The 25,859-nt window shown below is 42.1% G+C and overlaps 2 protein-coding genes across 4 annotated transcripts in view; both read left to right on the top strand.

Annotated features, from left to right (window-relative positions):
- LOC115379855 (mitogen-activated protein kinase kinase kinase kinase 4) overlaps nt 1–10,937 on the top strand; it is a 127,284-nt gene extending 116,347 nt beyond the window's left edge. For all 3 annotated transcript variants that reach the window (XM_030080785.1, XM_030080787.1, XM_030080786.1), the window contains 5 exons: nt 2,265–2,365; nt 3,375–3,524; nt 4,317–4,476; nt 4,727–4,866; nt 8,171–10,937. In XM_030080785.1, coding sequence (XP_029936645.1) covers nt 2,265–2,365; nt 3,375–3,524; nt 4,317–4,476; nt 4,727–4,866; nt 8,171–8,254 — 635 coding nt within the window. In that variant the 3' untranslated portion in view covers nt 8,255–10,937. The remainder of the gene's footprint in view (nt 1–2,264; nt 2,366–3,374; nt 3,525–4,316; nt 4,477–4,726; nt 4,867–8,170) is intronic.
- Nucleotides 10,938–21,301: 10,364 nt separating this feature from the next.
- LOC115379554 (interleukin-1 receptor type 2-like) overlaps nt 21,302–25,859 on the top strand; it is a 9,415-nt gene continuing 4,857 nt past the window's right edge. Inside the window, exons 1-3 of the mRNA XM_030080262.1 lie at nt 21,302–21,387; nt 24,167–24,257; nt 25,307–25,568. Of these exons, the coding sequence (XP_029936122.1) occupies nt 24,173–24,257; nt 25,307–25,568 (347 nt within the window). The 5' untranslated portion in view covers nt 21,302–21,387; nt 24,167–24,172. The remainder of the gene's footprint in view (nt 21,388–24,166; nt 24,258–25,306; nt 25,569–25,859) is intronic.

Below are 25,859 nucleotides of genomic sequence, written 5' to 3'. Positions count from 1 at the left end.
GGTTTCTAGTCATTGGCAGTGTTGGGTCAGAAGGTTTCTAGTCATTGGCTGTGTTGGGTCAGAAGGTTTCTAGTCATTGGCAGTGTTGGGTCAGAAGGTTTCTAGTCATTGGCTGTGTTGGGTCAGAAGGTTTCTAGTTGTTGGCCATGTTGGGTCAGAAGGTTTCGAGGCATTGGCCATGTTGCATCAGGTGTTGACTCAGAAGGTTTCTAGTCGTTGGCCATGTTGCGTCAGGTGTTGACTCAGAAGGTTTCTAGTCGTTGGCCGTATTGGGTCACAAGGTTTGTAGTTGTTGGCCATATTGGATGGGAAGGTTTCGAGGCATTGGCCGTGTTGGGTCAGAACATTTCGAGGCATACGACTCTGTGTAGGTTCCATGGAGGCTTGAATCAAGATCAACTGTCGATTCTTGAAGATGTTTCAGCTTCTTCAGTTCTGACAGACTGGTGGGGAGTCCCAGGTGTTTAACCTGTGTGCGGGCATTATCCAGGTTGTTGAAAGCCCTGGATCGTTGTTGCTCCTTCCTGTTGTGATGACTGCCGTTAGTGTTGCTGGAGTCACTTGACTTCAGGAATGAGTCATTAAGGTCTTCCAGGAGTGACTGGTGGTTGCTTGGGGTCTTTAGAGGATGGGAAGCGAAACGTCTTCAAGGATCTACAATGAGTCCAGTCTCAATTCAACCGTACATGGGTATGTTGGGTCAGAAGGTTTCTGGTTGTTAGCTGTATTTGGTCAAAAGGTTTTGTAGTTGTTAAAATAAATAAATAAATAAATAAATAAATAATAATAATAAAAAAAAAAACCATTACGGTCCATCAGCATTTCAGCAGTAAGCATGGATGTCAGGTTTGTTTAAAGACATTAAATGGTGGATTATTTGCTCCACCCAGTAAAGTTGAACATGGGAGGAGTTGGAGTTTTAGGTTTGTGCTCTTGGGCACGTCCGCAGTAGAGCATTTCTCGTTCACTTCCCCCACCCAGATTAACCAGCTGTCCCAGATTTAACCCAGGTACTTTTGGGTTTGCAAACTTCTCCAGCTCAGTTCCAGATGCAGGATGAGTGTATGTGCACGTGCACAGCACATTCATACCACTGATAAATTCACTTGATGGATGGAAAGCCCCAGGTTAAGTAACAGTGCGGACGTGTTGGTATAGTGTGCGGTCTATAATTCAGAATGTCCTCAGTGATGCAGCATCGCTGGCATTTTTTGTTGGCTCACACACACACACACTTACACACACACACACACACACTCACCAGGCTGTTCATGAAACCTGACTTCCTGTCAGGGAGTTTAATCTGTGTGTGTCGATGTCTCATGAAATTTGAAATTGGAGATGCAGACTGTATCAGAACATCTGGAAAGTACAGAACTTCCCAAATATTTGACATATAGTCAGTATTTTTTAGAGGCTGTGCCAGTGTCTTAATTTTGTCATCTTGGCATTTCTTTTTTTTCTAAAGATTAGTTTGTGGGCATTTCTGCTTTGTTGGACAGAGACAGGACAGACAGGGCAGAGGGACTCTTCACTGTTACATACCTAACAGCGAAGAATCTGGGCTCAGATTCAAACCAGGCCGCTGCAGCTTAGCCTCAGCATTTCATGGTACATGCTCTGCACCGGGGCACCCCTCATTTAGTCATATCATTCAAAAGTAGAATGCTTAATGCTTCAGATTAATCATCAGAAAACTCGCAATTTATCAATGCAGTTGCCATTACTCAAGCATTAAGGGAATAACCACTATGTTGATGGTCTAAAAGAAGGCCGACCCAACATGGCCAAAACTGTTAGAATCAAATTCTAACAGTTATTTTTCTTGTTTGATCTTGAAAATCTTAAAGAATTGGGTTAAACAGAAAAAGACATTTTGAAAGCTGTGATGTTTGAATTACAAAATTTACAAAAACAAGACAGTGCATACCCTTTTATACTGTTAATCAGGGCAGGAAGCTTCTAAATCATTGATACTGAAACACTCTGAACTCTGTATAGTTAATGCAGTAAGCCTAATGTTAACACTCTGAGAACATTTTCAAAAGATTGCTGCAGATTCTGTATATCCAATCAAGGATTTTTTTGTTGAGCATCCCTGTTTTGCCAAACAAATTTTTCAGATAGAGCAGATGCTACAGTTGGTGGTTCTTCACCTGCCAAAGTGTCTAAGAGACAGTTTAAAAAAAAAAAAAAAAGACAACTTTCCAGCATTTGTCTTGTAGCTGGTGCTAACTTCCTGCCCTGGTGGTTTTGCTCCACAGTGAAATATGAGAGGATCAAGTTCTTGGTTCTGGCTCTGAAGAACTCGGTGGAGGTGTACGCCTGGGCGCCGAAGCCCTACCACAAGTTCATGGCCTTCAAGGTGAGTGCAGCACCAGACGTCAGCCCGTTGTCTCTTTATGTCCAGCATCAACATCCAGCCCTTCATGGACACATTTAACTGGGTTACACCTACACCAGGCATTAAAATGTGATCTGATTTCACTGTAACACCTTTAACTTGTCCCTGAACGCCTTGTCCGGCTTGCTCTCCGCTAACGAGCATCCTGTTAATCCTGTTATGTCGACAGTTTTGTTTTCTGAGGCCCGGTGGATTTACTGCCTGATGGATCTGCAGGAGTCTTATCTTTTATGTGGATTCTGTATGTGGACTGGAGACGAACTGCATGCACATTTTGCCCAGATGCATCTATGACCACATCTTCAGTGTCTTTACATCTACACATGTAGTTTATGCATTTTCCCCTATAATATTATTATTAATTGTAATTACAGAGCATTTTTCAAAATTCATGTTACAAAATAAATTTAAAAAATAAATAAAATAAAAATAAAAATAAATAAAACAAGTCATAAACTCATCAGGTTTAAAAAAAAAAAAAAAAGAAAACAATTTGGAGTATAAAAACCAATAAAATATCATTCAAAAAAACATTAAAACTCATATCAAATCAGGGAAGGCTCATCAATGAAAGTATATTTTTAGAAATCACTGACTCTGCTGATGTAAAAGGGTGTAAAAAGGGTCAAAATTTTAAAAAACAAAAGTTTACATTTTTAGAAAAGCAGTTTGGTAGTGCATGTCTGTTATCTTCTTCTTATTCTTCTGTTATCTTCCTACTTTTCTCTCTGGTGTGCAAGAGACTTTATTACATGAGAGTTGTTAAAAAACACAAACTCCCACACTAACCTGTGCTCACACACCGGCTCGATGCACACACTCCCTCTGGCTGCTCAAACCACGGCAAAGAGAGGAAAGTTTTACCGACCGACTGAACTATAATCATGTCGACTGTTGGCTCAGGTGGTTTATTTGTCGAGGTGTGACCATCTCAGTCACCACCTCAGTGTTGTGTGTTCGTGTCGCTCAGTCGTTCGGCGATCTGGTTCACAAGCCGCTGCTGGTCGACCTGACGGTGGAGGAAGGTCAGAGGTTAAAGGTCATCTACGGCTCCTGCTCGGGCTTCCACGCTGTTGATGTCGACTCCGGGGCCGTCTACGACATCTACCTGCCTACACACGTGAGAACACACACACACACACACACACACACACACACACACTGTAGGGCTGCATCGCTGTGGAGAAAGTGATTATTCTGTTGTAGCCCAGATCATCAGGACGAATGATCCTGACAAACAGGAGCAGCAGAAGCTTCTAGAGCAGAGAGGAAACTCACAAATGGATGCAGTAAAAGTTCATTGTCCCGGAGAATGCTTTCTTTTCTCCGTTCATATCTGCATAAAATTAATACTTTGGGGTTTTTTGTGGCTGCTGGTCAGACTGAGGAAGATATTTGAAGGCGTTGGACTCTGATCACCTCCCATTAGAGCAGCAGAAAAATGGAAACAGCAGTTTATTTTATTTTCCTCTAGAAAGTGAATGGCATTTGCATCTTCTGGTTTATATAATTCTACATTATGTATTATTTTATGTATATGCATATTATTTTCATTAGCCAACATGCAGCCCACATTGATTGGTCAACTACCAATTGATTGATTTAAAATAATAAATCAGAAATGTGTTGACTCGGGTCATATTGACGTTAAAAAACTTCAGCCGCTGTGAAGGTCTCATTTGAATGAATGAGGCTCCACTACCTGATCTGAGTCTGACACCTCTGTTTTATACACTGAATAAGAATCTGCAAAATAATCAATATATTCACTGACTGTGACAGGGCCCGTTAGTTGCAGGTGTGTACACATCACACAGTGATTTAATAACTGTGTCCACCATGACGCATCACTCATCACGGTGCGCCCTCGTGGACCGAAACGTTCTGGCTTCACTTCCTGTCCGTCCCGCAGATCCAGACGAGCATCCAGTCTCACGCCATCATCATCCTGCCCAACACCGACGGCATCGAGCTGCTGGTCTGCTACGAGGACGAGGGCGTCTACGTCAACACGTACGGCCGCATCACCAAGGACGTGGTGCTGCAGTGGGGCGAGATGCCCACCTCAGTCGGTACGAGTGTGTGTGTGTGTGTGCACTGTTTATTATACCACAGCCTGGATGAATAGTCCTCTCTGATTGGCTGGCAGGTGTGTGTTAAAGCCATGTATTGCACACAACTCAAATTCAATCACTGTTCTAAATTACATCGGTTTGTTTTAAAGGTGCAGTTTGTGTCTACAATATCTCACACACCATCTTTCTCTCCCTCTCCCTCTCTCTCTCCCTCCCTCTCTCTCTTTCTCTCTCTCTCCCTCTGCAGCCTACATTCGCTCCAACCAGATCATGGGCTGGGGTGAGAAGGCCATCGAGATCCGCTCAGTGGAGACGGGTCATCTGGACGGTGTCTTCATGCACAAGAGAGCCCAGAGACTCAAGTTCCTCTGTGAGAGAAATGACAAGGTACACATACACACTCACACTCACACACACACACACACACACACACACACCCTGTCACCGTGCAGTTAATCACAGCCCATCATGTGTTAACAAAATATTGGCAGATTCTTTGCCTCTGTTGTTGTTTCCCCTGTTCATTGATTTAGAAAATGCACGACCTTAGTTGCATTTTTTCTCCTTTATGAAGACTGAATAGTTGGACATTTTCCTAACTCTAATCTGAAAAACACTGTCTAATGTTGTTACCAGGTGCTTTCATGATAGAGGAAATGCACACAGTGTATAAAACTGAGTTGGGTAACATGTTGGTTAGTAATGCCAAAAAAATGTAAAAATGCATAGAATCAGCCGCTGGGATTGGTTCTCTAATGAGACAAGCAGGTATATTTATATATTCTTCTTTGAAACAGATAATCTCAGATTAAGGGATTTTTTTGCTGCTGTGTTGTCACATGGGAACAGAATAAGTTTCAGTGGATATCACACAGATTACAACACCCCACTGGGTATATCCACGGTGCCTTTCGGTAAACTCTCCTGACTTCCCGTGGCAGCCCGCAGAGCCGCGGTTGGTTTCTCCAGCCTCAGCTTGTCTGCAAGCCGAGAGGCGGTGAAGTGACATGAAGCTGCTGCAGTTCCTCTTCTCTTAGCACCGCTGAGCAGCTGGATTAAGCAGAAGTGGACAGTTATTAAAGTGTCTGAGCGGGAAATGACACAACCACACTGATATGGGCTTTACGTGGGATTCTGAGGACTGTAACTGATGGGAATATGAGTTGACTCAAACACCTAAGGCACTTCTAAAGAAACTGGCTGCTTAACTTATTGATTTCAACATATTTTCCACGTCATGCTCTGTCTTACATGAGTGTGGGCCCTCTGCTGCTGCTGCCCACCTTGTTTGGGGAGGTCAGGGGAATGCAGGAGGAAGCCTCATGCAGCCACTAAGACGGAGAGGGTTCATCTTTTGGGGGGCATGAATGTGCTTTTCCAAATGTGCAGGTGATCCAGCCATGTGGTGGTCCTGCCTCAGCCGTGTGTTTGGTTAGAGCTCAGAGGAGTTAGAGCTCGGAGGAGTTAGAGCTCAGAGGAGTTATAGTCCAGTCATTTTATGAAAAAACCTAGGACAAATTGCAAGAGAAGCAAACTCAACTGATTTTGTATCCTCAGTTTGTCCTGAGTGAGGGAAAAAAAGTCCCAAGAAATCCCATTGGTGGAAAGTTTTGAAAATCACCTATTTATGACCACATATTACCAAAAAACACTGTTTTTAACACACAGGGGAAAGGGATCAAAATTTTACTTTCAGATATCACTATAAAAATTCACAAGATTACACACACAAAGACAAGAAAAAAAGTCAATTACCAGTTCTTTACTGTTTAAATGTCTCTTCTGGCATTTATTCCTTATATTCCTTATTAGCGCATATCAAATCAGATAATGTGTGATATGCATGTCAAAACAGAATAATTCAAAGAACTTGTAATTGACTTTTTTTCTTGTCTTCATGTGTGTAATCAACTTGTGAATTTTTATAGTGATATCTGAAAGTAAAATTTTGACCCCTTTCCCGTGTGTTAAAAACAGTGTTTTTTGGTAATATGTGGTGATAAATAGGTGATTTTCAAAACTTTCCACCAATGGGATTTCTTGGGACTTTTTTTTCCCTCACTCAGGACATACTGAGGATACAAAATCAGTTGAGTTTGCTTCTCTTACAATTTGTCCTAGGTTGACTCCAATTTTGGCCTAAAATTACTGGACTATTAGGGCTCAGAGGAGTTGGAGCTCGAAGGAATTAGGGCTCGGAGGAGTTAAGGCTCGGAGGAGTTAGGACTCAGAGGAGTTAGGGTTCAGAGGAGTTAGGGTTCTGAGGCGTTGGGGCTTAGGGTTACGGCCGGTGAGCGGCTGTAACAAAAGTTTTTATAACTGTATAACACAGGCATGCCAGTTACTAACTTATATAAACAAGTTAATAATGTCTCACTACGCATAACCGGTTGATTTGAGAAACACAAACTTTTGGTCACAAATTTAGACCATTTAGAATGAACTGAGGGAAACATAGAGCTGAGGGAAAAGGGCCTGAGGGAACGTAGACCTGAGGCGAGATAGAGCTGAGGGAACAGATCTATGGGAACGTAGAGCTGAGGGAACAAAGGCCTTAGGGAGCACTGAACAGAGGGAACATGGGGGAGAGGGAACATAGAGCTGAGAGAACATAGAGCTGGGGGAAAATAGAGCTAAGGGAACATAGAGCTGAAGGAGCATAGAGCTGAGGGAACATAGAGCTGAAGGAGCATAGAGCTGAGGGAAAAAGGGCCTGAGGGAACATAGACCTGAGGCGAGATAGAGCTGAGGGAACATAGAGCTGAGGGAACAAAGGCCTGAGGGAGCACTGAACAGAGGGAACATGGGGGAGAGGAAACATAGAGCTGTGGGAACATAGAGCTGAGGGAACATAGATCTTAGCGAACATAGAGCTGAGGGAACATGGAGCTGAGGGAACATAGAGTTGAGCGAACAAAGAGCTGGCGAACATAGAGCTGAGGGAACATGGAGCTGAGGGAACATAGATCTTAGCGAACATAGAGCTGAGGGAACATGGAGCTGAGGGAACATAGAGTTGAGCGAACAAAGAGCTGGCGAACATAGAGCTGAGGGAAAAAGGGCCTGAGGGAACTAGACCTGAGGTGAGATAGAGCTGAGGGAACAAAGGCCTGAGGGAGCACTGAGCAGAGGGAACATGGGGGAGAGGAAACATAGAGCTGAGGGAACATGGAGCTGAGGGAACATGGAGCTGAGGGAACATAGAGCTGAGGGAACATAGACCTGAGGGAACAAAGGCCTGAGGGAGCACTGAACAGAGGGAACATGGGGGAGAGGAAACATGGAGCTGAGGGAACATGGAGCTGAGGGAACATGGAGCTGAGGGAACATGGAGCTGAGGGAACATGGAGCTGAGGGAACATAGAGCTGAGGGAACATGGAGCTGAGGGAACATAGAGCTGAGGGAACATAGAGCTGAGGGAACATGGAGCTGAGGGAAGACTGAGCAGAGGGATCAGAGGTCTTTTGGAGTTTGGGTATGGGAGAACATGGGCCTGTGGAACCTCAGGCTGAGGGACAGAAGAGTTTAGGGAACACACAAACCTGTGAGGTCTTGTTTTACTGCCGCTGCACATTGTTTTCTGTTCTCTGTGGTTTACATCCTGGACTGGATTTTAATAATGATCGGTATGTATGTGTGTGTGTGTGTGTGTGTGTGTGTGTGTGTGTGTGTGTGTGTGTGTGTCCTCAGGTTTTCTTCGCCTCGGTGCGCTCCGGAGGCTCCAGCCAGGTCTACTTCATGACTCTGGGCCGAACCAACCTGCTCAGCTGGTAGAGGTCGACTCCCCCCACCTCCTCTTCACCCTCCTCTTCCTCCTCCTCTTCTTCCTCCTTCTCCTCCTCCTCCCTCGCGAACACTGGATCCCAGAACCCTCTGTCGACGTCTTTTCAGCCCCCGGGGAAACCACAAAAAGAAAAAATAAGAAAAAAAAACCAAAACAAAATCAGCCGACCCTTCGATCAGATGATGCCGACATCGACGACCTGCAGGTTTTCGGCAGGTAGTAGCCGCCCCTTTAGGCCAATGAGACGCCGGATACGACGACGACTCGTACATGTGATGAAACGCAAGCCGAAGCAGAGATGGAGATGAAGAAGTAAATGTGAATTGAAGCGAAGGTGGGAAGTGTTTTTTTGTGGGGGGGTGTTTGTTCCTCCTGTTCTCTACCTGGTGCTCATCAGATCGTGTCGGAGCCGTTTGGACCTTGTGCATCGTTTCCTCGCGGCTGGGCCGGCCAACAAGCGCGGGGCCTTCTAACTACTATGAATACTCCTGATGCTACTACTTCCTGCGACTCTGCATCTTCAAAGAGCCTCCCCTCTGCCCCCTCTCCCGTCGGGCCCCTCCCTCGCGGCGTTTCCTGGGAACGGCGTTAACGCCGCCGTCGCGTATTTAAACATGTTCCTGTTTGCTCGCGCCTGATTTGGAGGTCGAGGCTGGCGGTTAAAGAGTTACAGAGGCGGGGCCGGCGGGAAGCCTGCGAGCCAATGGGACGGGCTGTCATTTCGGGCTGACGTTGACAAGCGGGTGGGAAGGGCTTTTATTCTTTTTCTCCCCCCCTAATTTCTGAGGTTTTACCGCACGTCCTGGCTGTAAGTGGATGGGACTCAGCAGAAGTGTGTGTGTGTGTTGTTGAAGTGTTGAAGTATTGTGCTGTTAGGACAGGTGCTTTAAGAAAAACTAAAAAAAACAAAAAAATAAAGAGGGGATCAATGTGAGAGAGAAGCAGATGTGCAGACGCAGATGGATTTCAGAATAGTATTTTTTGAATTATTATTATTATTAATATTATTAATATTATTATTCCCGAAAGATAAGTGTAACTACGTGGAGTTAAACATGTCTTTTACCTTGTTTTTAAAAGATTTCCACACATTCACACACAGTTTGCTTGCTTTTGCAGAAGAGTGAGACGTCGAAGGAGACTGAAAAAAAAGTAACGGTGTCTATGTATAATAAAAGTTCATTTAACTTCATGGCTAGTGTCAGTGATCATGTTTGTCTTCCCCCCTCAGCTGGTCAAACATGGCAACCCAAACTCGGCTCGGGTCGTCCCGGAGCTCGAGGAACCAGTACTGCTGTGAATAGTCGGATATAAGAGAACATTAAAAAAAAACAGAAATAAACAGAGCGATAAAGTACAGGCGTTAGTACGGTGTGTGTGTGCGTGTGTGCGTGTGTGTGTGCGTGTGTGTGTGTGTGTGTGGCAGGTCAGAGTTGGGCGTCGTGGGCGATGTGAGTTTTCATGGCAGACAGGCGACAAACGCCAGCAGGTTGATCTCAGTTGGCAGCGAAAACATAAAAGGTGGAGTTTCTTTTCTTTTTTTTCCATTTCGTTACTTTGACTCGCTTCTGTTTCTCGTTCGTATCGATTTTTTTTTTTTTTTTAATGAATGCAATGCACTAAGTGTCAAGAATGTAGACAGACTTTTTACTCTGTGGTGGTCCAAGGCATGAGATTGCAACTCTTATTTTATTGTCACAAGTGATCGATCGATTTGATTTTTTTAAGATGTTCAGTTTGACACGACAGGAAGTTGCGGCGGCAGCAGAGCCTCAGCGCCACGTGTGGATTTTTCTGTCTTTTTGCTTTTCGTACGGGGGCGTCTCCGCAGAAGCCAAACCAGCTTCAACGCGTTTCCGGCGTCCCGTGGGGTCGGCTCACGCTCGCCCGGCGCCCTTCCTCCCCCATCGATTCAGGGCAGCGAAAACCGTTTTCAGACACGATTGTGGCGCTCGGACTTGACCTCTGCGTCTCCGCTGCGACGCAGGCGGAGAATCCGTTCCTCTGTCAGACTCACGGCTTTTTTTTTTTTTTTTTTTTTTTGTGAAGAAAGTGAAGACGGAAACCCACTTTTTCGGGCAGGAATCTTGTTGTTTTGCTCTCCTGTCCTGTCCCCCTCCTCCTCCTCCTCCTCCTCCCCGCTGCTGATGAAATAGTCTGTATATGTGAAAAGACTGATCAGTGAACTGCAGCATCCATTTCCTCCCAAACCCTCGGAGCTGGATTTTCCTCTGTTTCCCAAGAAACACGGTGACTCTGACCGACTGAACCCTGTTCACTGGAAAGGGCAATTTAAGGACAGTCCTGTTTCCTGCTCGTGTCCAAACACGTCTTCGCCGGCTCACAAACAACTTAATCTCGGGTGTGTTTCCCCCCGCCGGCGGACGTGGCCCTACATGCGCGGTGTTCTGACGTGTGAAAAGGCCACTGTCAGTCACTCTGGTTGTGTTTTTTCACAGACTTTCTCTTTCCTCTGTGTGGAGAAGCCGTTCTGGAAAAAGTGGACCCTACATGCTGTATCGTCTGAGCTCTGTGTGTTCAGTAGTTCCCGGTTTGTCTCTCCTGTTGCATCAAGGCCTTGACGAGTGGCTTCAGTGACTTCATGATTAAAAAAAAAAAAACAAACAAAAAAAAAACAACACATGGTTATTATTGATATTCTTGATTTTTGGGGGTGGGGAAATGGACACCAGTGTATCTCTAATTGAAAAACGCAGTCGCTCGCCGACATCCATTGGAAACAGTGCCAAGAGGGCAGCATTTCAAACGTGTAAACCTGTTGTTATGAGAACCACTAAATACATTTTTTTTTTCTAAAAAAAAAGATTTCACTTGAAAAGCGTTGTGTATTCCTAAGTTTTAGAGCTAGTCGAGAAGCTTAACGATAGTTTCTGTTGTTTCTGTAAGTCTATGTACTCGTAAATATGCGACTGCGGTGGTTTAATATTATAAACGCTCACCTTAGGTGGAGAAAATGTTTACAGAAGCAATGTTTTGTTACACTAATGTGCATCATGATATTTATGGTTTATGCATAAGCATCTTGGTTCCTTTTTGTTCTGTTTGTTTTGCTTTTTTGGGCTCATTTTGTATTGGATATATTCTTTTTTTTGCCATCTCCCCCTGTCCCACTGAATAACTGGCTTACGACCCAACACAGACCACGTGTGCTGTTCAGTTCAGGTAACCACAAGGCGCTGCTTCGACGTGGAAACATTGCAGTAACGTTCCCTGCAGGCGACATGTTCTCCTCCGCTGTTTCTGCCATGCTACTCTAACTTATGTCCTCTCTGTGTATGACAGGAAGTCCTGTATTTTCCTGAAGGTTTTTTTTTCTTTGAATAAACTCAAAGTAATTTAAAAAAAAGTGTCTCCTCTGTCCCTGAAATGCTTTATCTTTCCTCTGTTTGTGTCACAGAAAATCTCCGGCTTGATGGAAAATCAAACAGGAACAGGCAGTAACCCCCAGTGTTTTCACGCACTGTCAAACTCTCAGGGGCTACATGAACCCCCTTGATTTCTTTAAGAAAGTATTTCAAAATGAACACTTTGACTCATGAAGATGCAGTTTTGTCAAAAAAGACAGACTCTCACATAAACGATGTGCACACACGTTCAAACACGGCAGAAATTTCATCTGCTAACACTCAGTTTCACCAGCGAGTGCAGCAACTGTTCAATATTTTGAAGCATCTTGTATTTTTATAGTATTTTTGTGTTTTTCTCTTAGCATGAATTAATTTTCTGTACGTTTACATTTTACAATGTTTTTTAGTTAAATTAAAATGTATTTTATTGCTTTACTTTTTCTGACTTTTGTACTTTAACAACACTTTAACTATTAAATTCAATTTGTATTGAAAGGAAATATTTTTTAGATTAGAGGCTGCACTGCATATATGCACTTAACAATTTTTATTCTATTATTATTATTATTGTTACTAGCACAATTATTTTATCGTTATTTTCTTTTGTAGTATTATTAGTAGTAGTAGTAGTAGTAGTTTTAGCATTATTATTATTCTTATTTATTTATTTATTCATTTATTTATTTATAACAAGTAGGTTCACATGCCTGTGGTCCAGTTAAAATGGACCTGGGGTTCTACTTTTGGAACACAACCCACCAGTTTAGAACCACTGATGTAGACTCGTAGTAGAAGTCACTTCATCTCAACTTCAGTGTTCAAATCAAAGCTTTTTCTCTCCCAGCAAGGTCAGCGAGGTGCCAGTGGGATGAGATAATCCCACTGGTTTCCAGAATTTTAGAGTCATTTTCTTGCTCCCACATGCTGATCTGCCTCATTCTGCCTTGATTCAACAGATTTTTACTTGTTTATACTGTACAAGTGAAACTGCATTGAGAACAAGTGGCATTATCTAATCCCAGTGGCAGATTTTTTTGACCTTGTTAGAAGAAAAACAAGATGTAAACAGTGAGGGTGAGATTAAATTGAGATTTGTTTTTTGCAGGGCATGCCTGCAGCTCTCAGCCAAAGCCAAGCGGCCTGGCCCGCCCACGTAATGAGAGGTGACACACACACAGTTGTGTTAATGGAACATGTTGAGACACACACGTTGGGTAATTTAAACACTCGGGACGTGTCGGTCCTCTGTGCCGTATGTCGATGTGTGTTTTCAGGTCTTATTTCAACACTTTTTCTGTGAAACTCACCACTGCACCAAACCAGGCCTCAGCACTGCAGGGCTCTGCAGAATCACACGCATCCCCCAAACCTGAGGGAAAACAAAACAAGGAACAAATATCCAGTGTGTTTGTGCGTTCATAAGTCAGTCTTGTAACACGGAAGGGGCTGCTCCTACCAGGCAGTAGGAGGAATGAGCTGGTTTCACTTTTATGACATTTCCTGAAACTTAAAGTGATATGGGAGTGTGTGACTGTGACTGATTTGATCATGTGGTCAAAAAAAAAAAAAAAAAAAAAAAAAAAAAACACCTCTGAGGTCAAATCCTGACGAACTGGAGATCCATGTTCTAATTTGCATTATTTTAGGGGGTCACTGAGAAGAAAAACGTTGGGTTGATATTGAAAAAAAAAAAAACAAAAAAAAAAAAAACAAAGGAAAAAAAAACAGATTCCCGTGTGATAAAGCTGAATTGGCTGTTTACATGCAGTGATTCAGCTCATTACTGAAGTTCCTCTGCAGTAACCGGAAGTCTTGCTTTATGTTTCTTTGTGTGTTAATGTTGTGTAACCATTCCCACTGCTGCGTGTAGAGGTCATCTTGCAGTGTGTGTGAGTGTGTTTCCCGCATATTAATTCATCTTTGTGTGCGTGGGCATCTGAGCTAATTGTTGAAAAGCAGAAGTGATGAATGATGTACTTTTCTTAGGACATCTTATGTAAAGCGTCTTGCTTTGACCGAGACTCATCAGGAAGACCTGCTTTTATTTTATTTTGATTTTGATTTTTTTGTTTTGTCTTGCTACAGCTCTCTCCCTCTGCAATTCAGTTTGCAATTAATTTGCAAGAGTTGAAAGTTCAGCTGTTTCAAAAATTCACTTCAGCAGGTTGGGAACAAAGCCAGCCGGTGCAAGCTGTCTTCAAAATTTATTTTAAATTCTAGCTGAGATCCCGAGGTTTCCAAAAATCCCAAACATGAGCTGCTGAATTCCAGGGAAATGCCTAAAATGAAGCGCAGGATATGTAGATCTTTTCTGTTTGATGTGATTCTGCAGCCATAAAACAGCGGCGCCTCAGCTTTGAATATTTTGGTGGCACTTCAGTGGATGCTTAAAAAAACTGTGGTTAAACAGTGGGTGTTAAAACAAAAACTGACCCGAAAGCATCATCCCAGTGATTCTGCATGCTTGGGTTAATATCTGCAACATGTAGAAACTTCAGGTTCCTGCTGATCTTCTCCCAAAGTGAGCATTTTATTTATTTATTTATTTTTGGAGCTGCCATATCATTTTTCCTCGCTTTTCTCCATCCATTGGTTTCCATTCATTCCACTATGATATGAAAGTGAACTTTCAGAGACTTCAGACTTTCTTCACTCCAGTATTTCATCAGCCGAATAAAGTCCTCCACATTAGTAGGAGTGTAAGGAGTCAAATGCAGCCTTCGCCGTGGAAAATAGTCCCTGAGGAAAACGTTTGCTTTCCACAGCCAGTGGTTTCTGTATGTTTAGGACTTTGTTCACTGTTAGCTGTTAGCTGTGAGCATTGTTACCATGTAGAATGTTGTGAAATTCTAATAAATGGGCCAAACATTCAAAATTACTTTTATTCACTTTTTTTTAGAAACAGAAATAGCCTTTATTGTCATTGTAAACGCATTGCACAATGAAATTTTGGGAGTATCCACCATATCGCATTTAAAGACACACACAAGTTATAACACACTACAGAATAAATAAATAAGTAAGTAAAAAAAAAGTAAAAGTGGCTAAAAAGGGAAAACAAGGTGCTAGGAGATCATACATTTGCATTTGTCAGGATTGCATTACTCAATACATTTACATTCAGACTCCATACATTTACATTCAGTAAGTGTATGTATCCCTTTAGTATATAAAATAAATGAATAGCAACTAATTTTCTTTGAAACTGCATCAGGCCATAGTAAATGTGAAGGTGGCCCATAAACGGCCCTCAGGCCTAAGGTTGCCCACCACAGCTACAGTCAGCCTGGGTCACCTTATTTTTTACCATTGAGTCATCTGCTTGAATTAATTAAAGACGGTGATGTTCAGTGGGAGATGAATCGTCTTTTTCTTGTGTCTGAGGAAAAAAAAGACGTATTGCAGGTGCTCTTGTTCTCTGTGTTTCTGATTTTCCAACAGTGGATACTTTTCAGATGCCTGGCTCTTTAATCCCTCTCTGCAGGCCTTACATCTTTCTTCCCTCACCATGGTGTGTATCAAAGGCCAGTGTTATTCTTTCACCGTGATATTTCACCTACACATGCAGCCATTGTAGAAATCCCCCTTCTCACCACGTCTGCTGAACTTGCTGCACTTTGCCTCTGTTGCCAAAGCAATGTCTGTAAAGCTGAAGTTTTCAGACACGCACACACACACAAAAAAAATGTGACTGGCTGTGGCTGGTCGTGAGTTTCTGAAGTGAAACAGGTGAAACTGAGGATGCGGTGCAGTGGAAAAACACCTCGTCTGAAGTGTTTCTGAGCTGTCTGTCCAGTTGTGTCTGTGGTCCGTCCGGCTTCTCAGAGACCTGAGGTGATCTGGAGAATTCCCAGAGCATGCAACAGCCTCTTCACTTGCACAACGTCCAGGCATTACAATCAGATGAACTGTACATTCTGCTCTGTGTCTCATCAACCTTTAACCTGCCAGAGGATGACCCACACATTGCCGCTCCCTGTGACATTTGTCAATCGCCTCTGCCTGTTGATTCTGTGTCTGATCGGATTTCCTGCTTGTAAAATCCATCAAAGATAATAAACAGATGTTCAGTCCAGTTTGTGTCGACACTGAGAAGTGGAGGCGCTTCCCAGACCCTCTGACGTCAGCCAGCTGTGAGGTTTCTCATGTTCCCAGATGAACTGACAGTTTGTATATATTGACTGTGGTGCTCCAAATTCCTCTTCACCTTCATCATCACTACTGTCATTTGCCAAACATGAGATGTGTCTCAATCCTATGTTTGCCTTTACTTTGATTTCCCTACTGTGGTATTTTCTGTGCTTGGTCAGGTATACACTGTATGAGGACTGTCCCAGATTAAAGATGACCAATGATGAAGAATCGCAGTGGGATCTTTGGTCGTGGCTCCAAAAAGGCGGTCCTATGCTGCTCTGTGAGAGACGATCAAACATGGCTGATGTCATGTTTTTGAGACTAGGTAGCCTGGGACAAAATTCTACAGCCTGCGTCTAATAGCCAACCAATAGGAATGCAGCATAAAATGACCACACCAATCAATACGACACTGGCGCTGAACCTGTGATGGAGGAGAAACGAGCAAAATAAAATGTCTGGGATTCCAACAGCGGGTTCACATTCTCTTCCTCTTCCTCTTCTGTGGATTTTTGTCCAAACACATTAATACCACTTAATATTAATAATTTATATTAATACATTAATTTCACTATCAAAAGGCTGCTTTCCTGCTGAGCTTCATTATTTAGCACTACAGCAGCGCAGAGTGATCATGTACGCTGATGATGTTTTCTTGTATATTGGCTTGTTTTATAAGATTCAGTCATGTGATCATCGTACAGTCAACATACATCAAACTTGATGTCATACCCAAGTTTATTAGCTCCATGTTGCACAGTGTGTCTTGCAGTAAACCTATAAGATTGCTGAAATCTCACAGCCTGGGTGCCAGTAACCCAGCTGTTTCTCTCCTGCTCACCTGTTCTCCTGTTTTTGACTGATAAGTTCAGTTTGTATTTAAGTTCAGCTTTCTGATACTGCTTTGCCAGTTCGTTGTCATCTTTAGGTCTGTTATCTGCTTGCTCTTGCTCTGTATGTTAGCTCTGTTAACACTTGACTACAGACTTCAGTAAAAACTTCATAATCTCAGCCGTGTCTCCTGGGTCTGCATTTGGGTCCACCTGCCTGCTCTCCTTCCAACAAGAAGTTCACCAGATGAAGCAAGGCCTCCACAATCAGAAAGCATCAGAAAATCAAAAAGAAATATAGTTGAGTCATCTTTGTTTTAAGAATGAATGAATTTTTATGAATGTTTGAATGTTGACGACTTTGTTAGCCGCAGAGGCAGAACGTTACAAAGTGGGAGTTTCAACCAAGAATTCACATTTGAAAATTAACGGGTTCATTATTGATTATTTATTATTGAAATGTAATAAATGGGCCAAATGCTCAAAATCACTGGGATCATCCTTTAACTGGTGTGAATGTAAGAGAAGAGGACACAGACTGTCATGTAGTCGTCACTCCAACCAACAATATAATAAACAATACAACAAACTCCTGCTGAGTCATGTGACTTTTGTACAGAGACTCTGGCTGGCTTGTGATTGGTCGGCTTAAAAAAAAAAAAAAAAAAATCAGCCAAGCCAACTTTTCCACTCTGGCTCAGGTTAGAGGAAATAAAGTGCAGAGGTGTGTGAGGAAATCCAACCTTTGACCTTAAAGCTGTTCAAGTGGTTGCTGTGGAAACCGGCCCAACCTGCCACCAACACAGCTGAAGTGAGGTGATCCGTCTGTTTAGCCACAATACCCAGTCATAAACTAACACACAAGCTGAGTAACAGATAACACCACACAGCGGTGAATGCCGTAGTTTCTGAAGTTGGAGTTGACACACACTGAGTCACACACATGTATTTATACACACAGAGAGCAGCAACTCCCAGATTCCCCTCTCTGAGAAATGTTGTGCTGTGCCAACAGGACTGACTCACACTACAGGCATGATGTTTAAATCAAAGAGTTTCTGGAGGGGTTTCCACACGTGCTTCAAACTGTTACCTAATTTTCTTTTACATGCAATTCATCTGTCGAGGAATGAATTGACAGGAGCTGAGGGGGTTAATATAGATTATCAATCCATGTTAAAACCAGAGAACCAGAGTCAGCCAGCAGAGAGGAATCTGACATCACCATCATTTGGTCACCTTTATTTTGCCATTTCTGACATTATATGAACACTTTTTTTTTTTTTTTTTTTAATTAAATTATCAGTTCAACACCAGTGTAGGAGAGAGTTTCATGTCAGCTCAGTTCTGTTCAGTTGGTCTGGTCAAATGCTGTGTTTTATGGAATAAATATGGAAATGCATCTTTCAAACTGACATGTTAAACTTTTTACCAGACAGGTGCTTTGATATGTTTAAGTTTGTGTCACAGTGAAAATCAGACCTAATTATATTTTGAGGGTTAAAAACATAATAAAAGTACTGTTGTGTCAGTGTTCAGTGTTTGTTGTGTTGACAAATCTGCTTGAGTTTCTTACACTGAGATGTAAAGAATTCAAGGTTCATTTTTTTTTCTTTTTTTGCTTCACAACAGCTGTAATGTAACATTGTACTTGGATTGACAATCAGCACCGTCATCACCAATGCCCAAGAGGTTAGGACAGGGGCGCTGCCAGGAATTCTGGGCCCCATGAAAAAAAAATGTATTTACTCGATGTTTATTTTAATAATAATTTTATATTAGTTTTTACCTTTTTGGGGGGGGGGGCTGTCAGGCAAGGGCCCTTGGAATTGTCCTAACCTTTCCCCCATATACGGCGACCCTGGGTTAGGACCTCCAACATGGCTGCTATAAAGCGTGCAATGGAGCCAGCGGACTGTGAGATCTCAGACATGCATTTAATAAATGTGGGTACAACATCAAGTTTGATGTACGTCGACTGTACGATGATCACATGACTCAATCTTATGACACAAGTCAATATACAATAAAACATCATCAGTGTACGTAATCCATCTGTGGCACTGTAGTGGTGAACAATGAAGCTCTGCAAGAATGAAGCCCTGCAATAATGATATCCGTGTATTAATGTTAATTATTAATAAGTAGTTTTAAGATACTATTAGTGGTATTATTACAGAAGAGCAGGAGGAGGATGTGGACCTGGTCGTTTTCTTCATTGTTGGAATCCCAAACATTTTATTTTCCTCGTTTTTCCTCCATCATTTGGTTCAGCGCCAGCGTCATGATGATCAGTGTGGTCATTTCATGCTGCGTTCCTATTGGTTGGTTTGCAGACGTAGGCTTTAGCAACGGTCACATTGCGAGGTGGTTCTCTTACATTTGTGCCACTGTCAGGATTTTGTCCCAGGCTATCGTTGGTCTCAAGATGGTGACATCAGCCATCATTGAACCTCTCCTACAGTGCGAGGTAGGACCACCGTTTTGGAGCCACAACCAAAGATATCGCCACGTTTCCTCCACGTTGGTCATCTTTCGTCTGGGACAGTCCAAAATCATACAGTGTATACCCAGCTTTAGATCAGTGGTTCTCATTTTGGGGATCACAAGATGATTAAAACATGCTTAAAGAAAAAAAATGTCAGTATGCAAAGTTATTATGACTGCTTTGTCAGATTTTACACGTTTCTTCTGTTTTCTAGTGAAATACTGAGTCGTTTTAAAATGTGAAGCCTCCTCTGATAATAAAGCAAATTAAACAAGCTGCAGACGTGGTCATTTTAGGTGGACTGTTCTCCCTACACCCTGCAGCAGGGGGTTGATGCCCGGGCACAGGTTTGTTTTAAGGGTTCATGAGCCAAAAAGGTTGAGAACCACAATGTTAGCACACCAGAAATCCCCCTACACTGTCACTGTAGGAGCCATTTATAGTTATTGTTGGCATATGATATCATTTCATTTAGATATATCTTGGAGTTTTGAACACTTGGGGGTGTCATTTGATGCACAGTCGTTTATGTAGGTGACTAGGTGACAGGAAATTAGAGCCCAGGTGAGGGGAGCGTACACAGTTCTCACCAGACCAGGAACAGAGCAACATGTTACAACATGAAATGGGATTCAACCAGGTTCATATGTTCATCTCTTTGTACAACTGACTGCCAAATCAACAGATAATAAACTAATGTGTTGATGTAAACTAACATCTGAGAAATGTATTGTTTCCCCTCTGTGTAGGATTTCGTCCCCACCTGCGTAGTAATCATGACAAAGGAATAAATCGGAAATTGCGATTGCAGTCAGCACCCCTCATTCAGGAGTGTCAAATCAGCTGATGAGGATTCACACACTCACACACACACGTACCAGCAGACTGGGGAGTGCCACACATTTCAGTACTACATGATTGGCTTGTTATTCACTAATAATGTGGAGCCCAAACAAGAAAGTGCAGCCTGCAGCCCAGTTTGACTACGTGCTGCTTGGTCACATCGCAGCAGTAGAAATCACATCAGTTGACACCATCTGATTGTCAAGGTGGAAAGAATCCAGATGGAACAAGTGTGTCATGTAATAACTCATATTGGCAACTCATATTGATGCCCATAGAAAAATCAATCACAATTCCAAATCTTTTAAGAGCATTTTAAAACACAGTGTATTTAAGGTCTCTTTACTTATTTATAATTCTTATAATTTATAATTACTTAATTTGTGGTATGTTGGAGAAAATGTGTCACTGAACTTGTGTGTGATTGTGATTTTTTGTCTTTTTTTATTGTCTGTGTTCATGTAAGGTCCTGTAAGCTGCAACAAACTGCCCATGCAGGGGTAAATAAAATAGTTTGAACGTGAAACATGCTGCTCAAATAGAAGTCCCAGTGCTGCTGTACAAACCTGGACTGAATGAAAATTTTAAAAATGTGTGCGATTTAAAATTTGAGGATGGTAAAAGGTGGCAAGTTAATCGGTGCTTTCCCTCTGGTCTGCCCTCATTCTACAACTTTGACTTTGCAGATACACAAAAAGGGCCATGGCATGACACTAAGACCTTTCCATCTAAACTCTGGAGTCTTTTTCAATTTAATTTCAATTTAAAACAGCAGTTCACGCTGACACAACATCTGACCCATAAAACATCTTGACTCCAAGGATGTAGTGCACGCAGATACTAATACTGATTTTATTTTACTGTAAAGTCATGAAATGTAAACATGTTGTGAGGTTCACAAAGCCATGGGGTTACCGTGCCCTTTAAGAATTGAGTTATCCTTACTCCCCCCCCTCTTTATGCAGTGTTTTTTATGTATGGCTTAATGAATTGGTTCCTCTTATTTGGAAGGTAATGTGTGTGTGTGTGTGTGTTCTTGTGCTAAAACAAACATACTGATGTCCATTGTTGACGCAACAGGCAGCTGATGTCAGAGGAACAGCAAAACAGCTGTAAACAGTCAACAGTCACTTCTACACTTCATCCAGAGGTAGCCTATAGCTCTGTGCCTTGTTTATTGACTGTGTGTGGGGGTGGGGGTGGGGCGTCAGCAGACACAGTGTGAGCTGTACAGTACCCTGTGTTACATTGAGAAACCTGAGAATTTTCCATCTCCAGGGGGTGGGAGCCTTGAAAAGAGAGGCAGGTTCCCCTGTGTCGGTGGACTGTCAGTCGCTCAGCAGGCAGCAGACTGACCACATGCAGCTCAGAGCCCACCGCCTCCACCATAACACCATAACAACACCATAACTACACCTCTGTGACACCGCCGTGACACCACCTAGGTCACCTGCCTCACTGTGAGTACGCCACAGCTCTATCTGATGTGTATGGGGCTATGTATGTGTGTTTATGTATTTGTATGTGCAAATGTGTGTGAATGTGTCTCAATCATACCTTACATACATATATAAGATATGCTTTTATATATCTTTTGATGAGTTAATATTTACATGTATTATTAGTGTATCTGTACTGTGTTAAAATTTGAAGATGAAATTAATCAAATGTAGCCTGAATACTGAAGAATACTGAGTCTATTTCTGATAATGCAAATTTGTCAGTATATACCCTGTGTATATGCATGTCTGTATATATTTATATGTAAATTTATATATATAGACACATACATTGTCTGGGTGCATATGCTATATGATATAGTAGTATAATATGTAATATGTAATATAAATCTAGAGAAATGTAGAATGGACTCATACTTTATCGCTGTTATTGCTTGTTCTTGCTGTTATTGTTACTGTTATTGCTAATTAAAAGTTATTTGTAATAATAATAGTAGTAATAAAAATAATAACAATAATTAATAAAGTACAAATGCTTTTCGTTAATTAAAATGCATTAATTAAAAACAATTTGGAAAAGGCCTGGCAATATATAATAATAATAATAATAATAACAATAATAATGATAATGATAATAATCATCATCATCATCATCATCATCATCATCATCATCATCATCATCATCATAATAAGTGAGCAGATTTCTTGCTCTGAGTCCTGAATGAAAAGAGTTCCAGCAGTCAAGCCTGGAGCAAATTTCAGGCATGAATGAAACAGAGAAGGTCGTTCAGTTACGATGGCACCGTTTCTGAGTCAAACGTGACGTTATGAATTATGGATTTACGATCGGCAGAAAGGCTGCCCACGCGTGAGGTTAAAGTGCCAGTGACAGAACATGCAGGAGAAATCATTAGGACCTCTGACTTGAATTCATTTAGCTGGAGAAAACTCTTGGTGGGAGCTTGTGAATGGAAAAGAGTAGGGGTCCCAGGGTAGACCCCTGGGGAACCCACTGGGGCTCCCGAGGACGAGGCTGCTGAAAATATTGTTACATATTATCATACGGTGCACATTATACAACAGGAAACAGTAACAATGACTGCATATCTTGTTACTGACACATTTAGGAATCATTTGCGGCTTAGTTAACGCTGATTATGTCACAGTGAAAAATGCTAGCCTCCACCATTTGTCCGCCGTGCTGCAGCAGCAGGTGAGTCATGTGTGTTCATCTGCTCTGCCAAGAGGCTGGCTCCTGCAGGCTGCAGGGATGAATACGGGGTTGCCCTCACAGATGACTCATGCCCGAGAGCAGCCAAAGATTTTATAGAGGAAAAGACATATCACTCCCACTTGTGTGCGATGGCCTGAATGTGGGTGAAAGTTTCGCCTGTCATCTGTTGATCCTTCCAGCCGTCATCGTCAGAAAAAACAGAAGTGAAAATTAAAAAGCTTTCATGGAAATTATGAGTTAAACACTATCTGACCAAAAGAAAAAAATGTACATACTGTTCTGAGAATAGAATAGAATAGAATAGGAGTAGAGTACAAATCAATATTGTAAATTAGAATATGGATAGATACAATGCAAATATTCCATACATATACCATTAGAATAAATAGCTTCTAATAGAATAGAATAGAATGGAATAGAATAGAATAGAACATTCGAGAATACATTGGATTACATTAGAATAGAATGAAAAGAATAAAAATTGTGATAATGAAGATAATTGAATAGAATATTTCAAAAATGGGGTAAACAGAAGGATTAAGTATTGTTAAACAGTATGTCACAGACTAGAATAGAAGATGAATGATGAATCAGCCTACATAAATAGATATGATGATAAAATAGATGTGATAAATATATTTGATACAATAACTTTTACAAAATACAATATGACAGCATAGATTAGATAAATTCTTTCGATATAACAGCTTTAATAAAAATACAATAGATCGTTAGTCCAGAATTTAAAATAGCCTAGGACAGAACTGATGATGTTGGGATAGAACAGAAAAAAAATAGAATAACTTTTTACACTGTACACTAAAAAAATCACAGAATACAGCAGGTAAAAATAATACAGTCAAGCAGGACGGACGCCTTTTTCTATCATATTAGAAATAAAGGGAATATATATTTAAAAATGACTGTCAGAGTTATTTCCAGCAGTTATCATCATCGTTATGATTGTTGTGTGTGTACTGAGTGACCTGTGGCCACAGAGGTGAGTCATGCTGCATGGCAGTGTGGGTAAAACCCCGTCGCTCAGCGTCGACAGTGACATGGTGACTGTGGGGGTGTGGAGGGGTGTGTCGCCATGCTGATGCCCCGACTCCTCTGATGTCACAGCTTTTATAACGTACAAAAGAGTCTGCGCTCCGAGCTGAAGCTCACATCAAGGTTTTAGCCGGCCTAAGGAAACAACCTGCAGACTTCTGCTGAGGCATGTTTTTTTTTTTCCAGGTCATTTTGTCAAGAAACGACCCATGTCGAGTTATCCTTCTGTTATTTTAATCATAATCCATCCTCTTCTGCTTCATCTTCCTTTTCTTTTCCTGTGTATTATTATTATTGATATTATTAAACCCAATTGCTTCTGCTGCAGCTTCTACACCTCCAGCCCTAACTCTGCTCACACACCACACCAGATAAATGTATTTTAAAAATCAGTACAGAATTGTTTGGGGTGCAGATGCTGTATAAAACCAGCTGACGTTTTGCTGGTTGATGTATTTTATTTCAGTTTCCATGTGTTCTGGCTCCCTGCAGAGCGCCATGTTGCCCTGGGTGTTGCTGTTTGCTCTGGTCGCCGCTGACCGCACCAGTGGAGCTCGTGTTCTGCCTCCTCTGCCCATGAAAGGTAAGTCTGCACAGATTTAGCTCTGCAAATCAATTTAGTGTGAAGCAGGCAGAAAGAGTCTCAAACCCCAGTGAGCAGAGCCAAGATCTGTACCAGCTAAAGAAACGCTTGTCAGAGCAGGAAAAAGAAAAAAGAAAAAAGAAAAAAAAAACCCTGAGAAACTGTACTTTATCCAGAACTGACACGTCATGAAAGATGTTATCCAGTGTTGCTGAGAGCTGATGGTCTTCAACATGGCCACAAGGGGGCAGCACTTCACTGTCAAAGTCCTACCAGCAGGGCTCCGCACAACTGATTATAATTTCAATGAGATGAAACAGAGAGTTTTCAGTTCATCTCTGATTCATGAGGCTCACTCAGCAATTAGAGAGCAATTAGTGATAATTGGCTCTGCAGACAGATAATTAGATGACAACCAATTACTTTGGATCTCTTAATGAATGTAATTAGTAATTGGTCTATGTAAATGAATCTAGTTGGATGAATGTATCATTTTCTTATTATTAGTGACTATAAATATGCACAGTTAGGAAATGATAATCTGTAAGAAAGAGAAATCGAAAGATCCTGAAAACTGAAAACATAAAAAAAGTAAGTTGATGCTAAAAACAAACAAAAAAGCCTCTTTCTCTGTAGCTGCGTCGTGCACAACACAGCAAGATAATCCTAAAATCCATCGTCCCTGATCATATAGCAGGCTTACAGCAGGTCCATTTGATCAGCTGTCCTGACAATGCGACTCGAGCTGATGTCATCCAAGCTTTAAAACACATATTTCCTTTCAATGCGCTTCAAAATCTGAGATGACGTCCATAAACTATGAGTTTAATCATCTGTACCTTCCTCTGACTGGCACTGCTGGATTCCTTCCCTGAAAATGTGCGATTAGCCTCCAGAATCCTGACTCTAGCTCATTTAGAAGCTGAAATATTGTCAAATTCATTTATTTAGGGGGGAGAATATTGAAAAATTCAAGTTGGCTGCCATGTTGACCTCTGTGAAAATGACATTTATTTATTTATTGACATGAATGATGTGTTTACGCGCAGACGGCTGCTTCGTGTTGCAAGTGGAGGCCGACGTTTTCAGGGTGGAGGGCGAGGCTGTAATCCTCGACTTCCCATGGTTCCACCGACAGCTGGTGGTGCGCAGTTTCCTCTTTCCCACGGGAAGCTTCCACATCGCCAGGAGCAACGAGACGGGAGGCGTGGCCTACGAGGGTGAGGAGGGGCGTGTCCAGCAGCGGGGCCGTGAGCTGTGGCTCCTCCCAGCTCAGGCCTCAGACTCAGGAGTCTACACCTGCACCTACAGGTAGGAAACTGGAGGGCAGGAGCGCTCTGCCGTGTGAAACCCACAGCGACGGCGGCTTTCGTCTATTTAATGTTTGTGGCGCCTTTCACGAACTTTAATCCTTTGAAACTGGAGCAAATTGGCTCGTTTTGTCTCAAGAACACGGGGAAAAAGATGAGGAACGACTTGGATGGATTTTATTGTTGATTATGAACAATCAGACGCTAAAATCCATAACATGGAAAAGTGTAAGCTTGTATTTCCAACACGGTATCAACTTAAGAAGAAACGGTCTGAGCATTTGAAATAAAT

Source organism: Myripristis murdjan, chromosome 21, assembly GCF_902150065.1.
Source record: "Myripristis murdjan chromosome 21, fMyrMur1.1, whole genome shotgun sequence".
Taxonomy (NCBI): domain Eukaryota; kingdom Metazoa; phylum Chordata; class Actinopteri; order Holocentriformes; family Holocentridae; genus Myripristis; species Myripristis murdjan.
This window is presented reverse-complemented; position numbering and strand designations above follow the sequence as displayed.